The 9,438-nt window shown below is 37.2% G+C and overlaps 1 protein-coding gene across 1 annotated transcript; it reads left to right on the plus strand.

Moving 5' to 3' along the window:
• The first annotated feature begins 7,981 nt into the window (after window positions 1–7,981).
• Window positions 7,982–8,869, plus strand: LOC309824039 (ferritin heavy chain-like). The gene has a single exon (XM_082656780.1). It carries the CDS (start codon window positions 8,159–8,161, stop codon window positions 8,708–8,710), a length of 552 nt encoding a protein of 183 aa, XP_082512906.1. The 5' UTR covers window positions 7,982–8,158; the 3' UTR covers window positions 8,711–8,869.
• Window positions 8,870–9,438: the final 569 nt, after the last annotated feature.

Raw genomic sequence — 9,438 nt, forward strand, 5'->3', positions numbered from 1 at the left:
ATTCAAACAGAGATCTAACATAGAATTATCCAGAATACAATAAATATCTATCTTAATTACATTGACTGAATAGATTGCACAGTCAACTTTTCACATTTGGTTGTATGAATATCATCACTGAAGGATATTACATTTATACCCTATTTAGGTAAATTAGGATGGCACAGGTGAGTTCCTGAAACTCTCATGGTAGAACTTAGTAAATATTTTAAGAATATTAGAGGAAAAATTAGATTTTAATAAAGTGATTCTAGTTAACTACCATGTATAATATGGCATACTATGTCCATTCTCCTTCAAAAGGGCTCTGGATATAAACCAAAAAAGTCTTGACGATATTTCATTTCTCGGATGCCAGTTTATTACATATTAATTAAGTAGTTAATGTTTGAATTTGATGCCTTCCAGATGAGATTTTGTTGTGGTTGTTAAGGCAAAATACAAACACAGACTTATTAAATCCTGCTCAATTCCCCAGTGAAGATCCTTCATTACAAAACAGTTTTCCACACAACTTCAAGTTAAGAGATTGGCATCAGATGAGATTTTTTTTTTTTTTGGTAGCAAAGTTTTATTGTAAAATAAGAAATCAATATAAAAATGGATCAGATGAGATTTTTTTATGCAATATTCTGGTGATTTAGGAAGAGACTCTAATGTTATCAGTAATAAGGTTTCAAATTTTGGGTGTGTCACTCTTGGGAAGATATCTTCAGATGGCTCATCTCATTCTTTTTTGTGTTTCCATCGCAGAAGATGACTTTGCTTTTTTCTCTCTCTTTCCCCATATTTTGTGACTATTCCCCGTTTGGGTTGTGTACCCCCATATGTGAAGTTCAGAGAGTTTATATATATACATATGTATATAGAGAGAGGATTTCTTTTGGGCTTAAAAAAAAAGTTGTATTATGGAGCTTATGTAAATATTTTCCTTTTTCTCCTCCCTGATCATAAACTTGCCCTCACTCCTGGATTTGGAACATAACCAAGCTAAAAGATGAGATCATGTTTGCAGTGCACACTGAGGTCTCAGCAAGAATCTTCTAATTTGAGAGGCATCAGTATTTTATGCATTCATGTGCTGAAATGCTGAAGAATGAAATCAGGAGTTTAAAAGTTATTTTCGACATCGGGACTAAACAAAGGAGATAGGGCTTTCCTTTTTTGTATTTTTTAATATTCAAAATAACATTTCCTGTTGCAAATGTATTTCTGTTTCACTTAGAAAAATTTAGTCAATAGTCATTTGCTAATGCAAGTAATGCTAATGTCTTCCTTTTACTTTATTTTTTAGTATTATGTAAATTGCTCAGAGAATGTTAACTCTTTTGTTCTTATTTTGAAACAGGCAAAATTTTAGACTATTTTTTATCAATTGTCTGATTTGCCTTTTCATCTGGAGAAATTTTTTCCTTTCTTTTTCATGTAATTGTACATTATTATTTATTACTGGTCTTATTTGCTTTTTCAATATGGAAAGATATATTTCCCCCTTTTTCACGTTATTACACATACTATACTGCTTAGGATGTAGAACATATGAGGATAACTATTCTTTTTTTTTTTTGCAGATGTTTACCACATGTGGAGCTTAGCATGAAGAATAAGCATGAATCAAGAATGTCCCACCCCAATGCCCTTTTGAAACATTTTTATGTGGTTCCATGAAATAGTGCATATTTTAATAGTTGCCATGATGGCCATGCTGAGGTCTTTGGTCTCAGACAATCCAACTCTTACTCTCTGCTCTGGGCATCTAATGTTTTTACTTGCTCATTCTACCATCTTCATTTGTCAGGAATCAGGTCTTGATTTTCTTTTGGGAATCACCTCTCCCTAGGCCATGTGGTCTTAGTGAAATGACTACAGTGTCCCACCTACTCTGAAACAAGAAGAATCTTCTCTAAGATTTGTTTCTGTAAGATTTATAGCTTCTAGGAGAGAGAGGAGTTCCTTTTCTCTGGGTTCTCCAGCTGAAAGAACCATATTTGCCTGAAGCTTATGGTCCTAACCTCAGGTTTCATGGAAGAAGCTCTCTGCAGAATGATGCCAACACATGGAAAGAACTAGAGCTTTGTCAGCATTTAGCACCATGTGAAGCTAGATCAACCCTTAAAGTCCTCAGTTACTGGAGGCAATACATTCCCTTTTACTTAAGCTAATTTGAGTTGTATTTCTATTATTTTCAACCAAAAGATCTTTGGATATTGTTTTTCATCTAGAGGTGAGAGTGATCAACTTGGTACAAGCAAAAGTAACTTGCCAACAGTTCTGAGTAATAGAAAATACTATCAAAATCTCTTTTGGATAAGTAGTAAGTGTTTGTTGGTTTGGGATCCTAAATTTAGAAAGCTCAAATAACTAACATTTTCTTGTACCCTAGAGACGTGTTGAATAAACTAACTGATCCCAAGGATTATTCAAAGATGTAATTTCAGGGTATGTCAGAGTGTCATTATAGATTCAACTTAATCACCTACATTTTCAACATTAATAGGATTGTTCTACAGGAATTGATGCCAAGAGAAATGATCCCAAGGCTCAGTGTTAATAACGGCTACAACATATTGGCACATTCTATGTGCCAGGAAGTGTGCAAAGCCTGTCATTATTTTACATTTAATTCTCAGAAATCCTGAAAGGTGGGTGTTACTGTTCTCCTTTTACAGATAAGAAATCTTAGTGAAGTTCAGCAATGTTCTCAAGCACAGGTATGTCTAACTTTAAAGTCCAGGGTTTTAACCACTGTTTTCTTTTTAAGTTTCCAAAGTTCATAAGAATTCACTCAATTACTGATTTTTTCAACACATTTTGGAGATACACCTGGCTCATGGTAGGTATATCTATATCTATATAGATATAATAGATAATATGTAGTAGATATCTATAAGTTTATATATATATATACATACATATATATATATATGTATGTATATATATATATAAAATCTGCAAGGAGCCAGTTATAAGTATCTTTAATTCACATGGCTTATTCCAAAACTCTTATGGATAAACCATAATTTGCCATCAGCAATTCAATATCTGAATTTTTAATTCTTTCTCTTACAAGAGAAAGAGGCCCAGGCAGCCATTTAAAAAAGAAAAAAAAACTGAGGCAATCAATCCAGCAGACTGCTAGCAGAACATGGTGTTGCAGCTTCTTCCAAAATTGCACAAACCTTTGGTGGTTTTGGAAGACTTGGAGGGCCTCTCTGCTGATCTAATGAGATCCAAGGGCGATCTGAGGCATAGCAGGCAGGAAGGAGGGAGTGGAGAGCCTGGCCCTGGCCCTGTCCACAACCTTCTGTCATAAGCCAAGTCCCGTGTGTGGATGTGTGCTCCTGACCTGCGTCTGGATGTGTGACAACGCCTTGTTTTCATGTTGACTTTTCACAGCTGGGAGATGTACTGGCACCGAAAGTTTGTTTTAACTTCCCACACAGAGTCCAAAATGTAATTAATTGAGCCCTTATTTGAAGAAAAGATGTGTTTGGTGTATTTAGAGACCCCAAAAAGAGGTAAAAATAATATTTGCAAAACTGAACTAATTCAAATAGAACTATGTTTTCTAATGGAGGAGTGAAAAGAAGTAGGGATTTGGAGAGAGAACACCTAGCTTTGAGTTTCAGTTAACACTTATTAAATATACGTCTTTGGGCAGATTGTTGTATCTCAGTTTTTCAGCCCATAAATATGCTGGGAAGATTAAGTTAATGTTGATAGGAAAACTTCCTAGAAATCCCTTGAGTCTCAGGGAACACACACCATTCATTCATTTTGATATGCTTATTTCCATAGAATTTCATGAACAGTTAAAAAAGTCAGTTTAAAATTTAATATCTTTAAACACATTACAATGCAGAATACAATACTGTTTGCAATGTTCAATGTTCAATGCTATTATTTAAACAAATAGCTAAATAAAAACAGATTTAAATCCTTGTCATCTTAATCATATGAAAGATCAAGCAATTGCAAAAAATGATTAACTTGTTTTGTTCTGATTTTTGGGTGTAGTTTCCCTTAATTGCATATTTGTAGATACTGGTTCTTACTGTGCTTTCCTTTCATGCTGGAGAAAAGACTTATTTCTCTTTAGACACCACTTGTATGTGTTCCAGGTAATTAAATATTTAGATTAATGAAGAACTATTAGATATTTTTCTCAGAATTAGAACCAATAAAAATACACCTAATGAAACTATATATGACTATCAGAAAAACAGAAAATAAGTGTTGTGATCATGTGGAGAAATTGGAAACCTTGTGCACTGTTGGTGGAAATGTAAAATGGTGCAGCTGCTGTGGAAAAGAGTATAGAGGTTTCTCAAAAAATAAAAAAAAATAGGATTACCATATGATCCAACAATTCCACTTCTGGGTATATATCCAAAAGAATTGAAAGCAGGATCTCAAAGAAGTAGTTGCACACTCATGTTCATTGCAGTATTATTCACAATAGCCAAAAGGTGGAAACAACTCAAATGTACATGAATGAATGAAAAAAATGTAGTACATACAATGGAATATTATTTAGTCTTAAAACAGAAGGAAATCCTGTCACATACTGCACCATGTATGGACCAGAGGACATTATACTAAGTGAAATAAGCTAGTCACAAAAAGACAAATATTGTACGATTCCATTTTTATGAAGAATATAGAGTAGTCAGATTCATAGAAACAGAAAGTAAGATGGTGATTATCAGAGTCTGGGGGAGAGGGAGAACTGGGGAATTGTTTTTCAATGGGTAGAGAATTTCAGTTTTGCAAGATGAAAAAGGTCTGGAGAGCTGTTGCACAATAATGTGAATGTACTTAACACTATTGAACTGTAAACTTAAGCATGGTTAAGATGGTACATTTTATGCTGTTTTTTACCGCGATAAAAAAACTATATACAAATGCAGTTTAATTTGGGGGATGATTCAGAATACTTCTTTATTATCTTTTCAGGCCTGATGATAATTCATCTTCACATGGGGCCTCAGGATAAGCAGCTCAGATATTTGCTTCAGATTACAAGGCACAGAGGTGCAGGTGTCCTCAAACCCAGTGTTTGACTCAAGGGGGTGGTGGTAGTGCCGCAGGGCAGAGAGTTTCTTATCAGTTTGTAAGGACTAAATCCAAGGCCATTTGTAGGGGTGGGGAACTGAATTTTGGTCCAGAACTCTTTCTCTGAAGCATGTGAGCTGGGGAAAGCATTCCAGAACCTCATGTTAGTAGATATCAGTCATCGATAAAGGAAATATTTGTTGATGAAATACACCAATGAAATGCACTGTTTAAATCAAATAAATCATGTTTGTTATTGCATATCAGAGTTTCCCTAACTGTGTTCCGTAAAACATTAGCTCTGTGGGTATTACATTTAAAAAAAGGGTTTTGGGGTCAAAAAGTTTGGAAGATATAGGGATAAAAAGAGTTAAAAATGTGATTTTTTACTCCATAACTTCTCAAAGGCTTTACTATGTTAACATTAATGTTACTATACCAATATTAACTATTAGATGTTAATATTTAACATTTGATAGGTTGACATTTATGGTAATGTATTCATTAATATCCATGTTAATATATCAACATGTTTTTCCATATCTCATATAACCAAAGAAGCAGTCCTCAGCACACCAGTGTGAGAATGCTGCCCTATATCATAGAAGTCATGATATTTTTGTCACCTGCTTTCCTTTAAGATAGTAGCTTTCTTTCATTTCTCCTGGGTTTGCTGTGAAGCCCATCTCCTTCACCACGAGCACCACTGGGGAAATATCCAGAGAGTAGGGCAGTTGCAGTTTTAGTATTCGCTGTTATGAGGTACTGTAAAGCCATATGATGGATGCAGCTTTTCTGTACTTCCAGCTATTTTCCAAACAGAGCATTAATATTGGACAAACTTGCAAGGGTGTCAATAGAAAAGAGTGAGTCAAGACGAATACATATTGCAAGGTGAAAATGGTCAAAGTGTGTAGTTTCTTCAGTGGGATAACTTTTTTGTTTTATAAGAAAAAGCTAGCTACTGCATTAGGAAATTATAGTTGGCTTATTTTGAATTCTCATTCCAGAGATTTTAAATGTTACTGTTACTAAAATGATGATAGCTCAGAAATGGCCCATTTAACAGCTAACTCATTAGTTAAAATTAAGCTTGATATGAATGGAGTAATCTCTAGAGGGAGTATATTTTAGAATATTAAAGAAAGAAACAACTACTACAAGTATCTGCCCACAAAATCCAAATCAACTGAGCAAGAAGAGAGTCAAAGCAGTTTCTTGATAGTTTGAGAGTCCTTATATGTGTTACTTTTTCAGCTGAAAACTCAGGGTTGCTACAACTACACTCAATTAATATTCTTTGTTTTATTTGTAGTCAAAGCCAGGACACACCATCAGAGGGTGGGCAGGGAAGCCTTGTGTGTAGAACTTTGATGGTGAGTCCCTGATACATCATCTAGGTTAAGTCATTAACATTAGAAGCATTTGATTTTGAACCTGAAAAGTGGAACCATGAATCTAAGTCATTACAAGAGACAGTGTGATTAGCAGAAAGAAGTATTGGCTGTGTGTTTTTTTTTTTTTTAGTGTATAGTTTTATCTTTACCAGAGCACTTGTTCTGAAATGCTCCTTCTGAAATTACCTCTTGCCCTACTCCTTTTATTTTCTAATTTAGCAGGTATTTATTGAGCACCTACTATCTGCCAAATATTGGGTGGTGCACCGAAGGTATTTGTTTTGCTACCATATTTAAGAAGTATATTTTTTAAAAATTAATTTGTTTTATTTATTATTTTTAATTTTTGGTTGCATTGGGTCTTTGTTGCTGTGCGTGAACTTTGTCTAGTTGCGGCGAGCAGGAGCTACTCTTCGTTGCGGTGCGCGGGCTTCTCGTTGTTGTGGCTTCTCTTGTTGTGGAACATGGGCTCTAGGAGCGCGGACTTCAGCAGTTGTGGCACTCGGGCTCACTAGTTGTAGCTCACGGGCTCTAGAGCGCAGGCTCAGTAGTTGTGGCGCACGGGCTTAGTTGCTCCGTGGCATGTGGGATCTTCCCGGACCAGGGCTCAAACCCGTGTCCCCTGCATTGGCAGGCGGGATCTTAACCACTGTGCCACCAGGGAAGCCCTAAGAAGCATATTTTTATTTGCACTAAGAAAAATTAAGACAGGTTAGTCCCTATGATGCACAAAAATGAAAACAAATACATTAAGATACCAGTTTAAACATTAACAACCTATATATCAAAATTTTGGTACGATTGCTTTTTGAGAAAGTGGTTTTCAAATTCCTTTTAAGATTTGCTTTGTCTAGGAAATGAACATATATCACAGCGGAGGAAAACTGAGTGGTTAAACATATGAAACCATGTTCAATTTTACCGGAAGTCAGAGCGAAACAAATCACTCTTCAGATTAAAAAAATTGGAAAGTATCAACCATTGGCAAAGATGTGGACAAGTAGCATGGCTCATTCCCTCAGTGGAAATCTAAATTAATATACTCCCTATGTAGTACACATTGATAATACCTACAAAATTTTAATTGTTTATACCCTTCAACCCAGCAATTACACTTCTAGTTATACATTATAGACTAGAGAATTTGTCTCATGCGTGAAGTGGGAGATAGGTGTAAGAATCTCTTGTTTGTTGAAACATTGTAATAATAGAAAGTAGAAACATTTTCAATGACCATCCTCAAGGAAACTTGAAATTTAAATTTAAAATGGTATAGTGGGGCTGCCCTAGTGGCACAATGGTTGAGAGTCCGCCTGCCGATGCAGGGGACACGGGTTCGTGCCCCCGGTCCAGGAAGATCCCACATGCCGCGGAGCGGCTGGGCCCGTGAGCCATGGCCGCTGAGCCTGCGCGTCCTGGGCCTGTGCTCCGCAACGGGAGAGGCCACAACAGTGAGAGGCCCGCGTACAGCAAAATAAATAAATAAATAAATAAAATTGTATAGTGTGACAGTCCTCGCGGAGAGTCGCCGCGGTTTCTTGCTTCAACAGAGCTTGGATGGAACCCGGCGCTCGTCCCCCGCTCCGGCCGGCCGCTCAGAGCCAGCCCTCGCCACCACCTCACGGCGCCCTCCGACCGCCCCAAGGTCCCCGCCGCCGTTACAGCGCCGAGCACCCACCGCCACCGTTTCACCTCAGCCGCCCGCCATGACGACCGCGTCCCCCTCGCAGGTGCGCCAGAACTACCACCAGGACTCGGAGGCCGCCATCAACCGCCAGATCAACCTGGAGCTCTACGCCTCCTACGTCTACCCGTCCATGTCGTACTATTTCGACCGCGATGATGTGGCTTTGAAGAACTTTGCCAAATACTTTCTTCACCAATTTTGTGAGGAGAGGGAACATGCTGAGAAACTGATGAAGCTGCAGAACCAACGGGGTGGCCGAATCTTCCTTCAGGATATCAAGAAACCAGACCGTGATGACTGGGAGAATGGGCTGAATGCAATGGAATGTGCGCTACACTTGGAAAAAAGTGTGAATCAGTCACTACTGGAACTGCACAAACTGGCCACTGAGAAGAATGACCCTCATTTGTGTGACTTCATTGAGACTCATTATCTGAATGAGCAGGTGAAATCCATTAAAGAATTGGGTGACCATGTAACCAACTTGCGCATGATGGGGGCCCCCAAATCTGGCCTGGCACAGTATCTTTTTGACAAGCACACCCTGGGAAATAGTGATAATGAGAGCTAAGCCTTAGGCTGGCTTCCCGTAGCCACAGGGGTGACTTCCCTGGTCACCAAGGCAGGGCATGCATGTTTGGGTTACCTTACCTTTTCTGTAAGTTGTACCAAAATATCTACAAGTCCTTTCCTTAGTACCGTTCCTTCAAATAAAGTAATTTGGTACCCACCCCCCAAAAATGGTATAGTGATGCTGTGGAATATTATCTATCAGCTAAGAGAAATACCACAAAGATGGATTTAAAAATCATAAAGTTGAATAAAAAGGGCAAGTTGTAGATTATGTTCTACTTATGTAATATTTTTAAATGGACAAATACATTCATATTATAAAGAATTGATTTATTTCTATATGTATGCATATATATGTATATGAATATACAATACAAACACATATATGTATATGTAATAGTATAACAAAACACACTGGAAGGATACACCTAAATTCATAAAAGTGGTTTCCTCTGAAGACACTGGCAGGGTAGTCGGTTTGGACTGGAGTTGAGGGGAATGGTCAAGGGGACTTGAATTTTATCTGTAATGTTTTACTTCTTGTATAGAAAGACAAAGAATTTGTCAAAATGTTAACAATGTTCAGTTCTGGGTGTTGACACAGGGGTGTTTATGAAATTCTTTTTGTTTTTCTATATTTTGAAATTTTCTTATAAACAAGATCTTTTTTTTTCTGGAAATCAATCTTCTACTTTGTGCCTAGGTTTGATAAGTTGTGCACATTTC

Source organism: Grampus griseus (assembly GCF_964374135.1).
Source record: "Grampus griseus genome assembly, chromosome: 1".
Taxonomy (NCBI): domain Eukaryota; kingdom Metazoa; phylum Chordata; class Mammalia; order Artiodactyla; family Delphinidae; genus Grampus; species Grampus griseus.

Excerpts from the sequence above, each read along its gene's own strand:
- LOC309824039 (XM_082656780.1), top strand. The coding sequence starts at position 8,159 with ATGACGACCGCGTCCCCCTCGCAGGTGCGCCAGAACTACCACCAGGAC.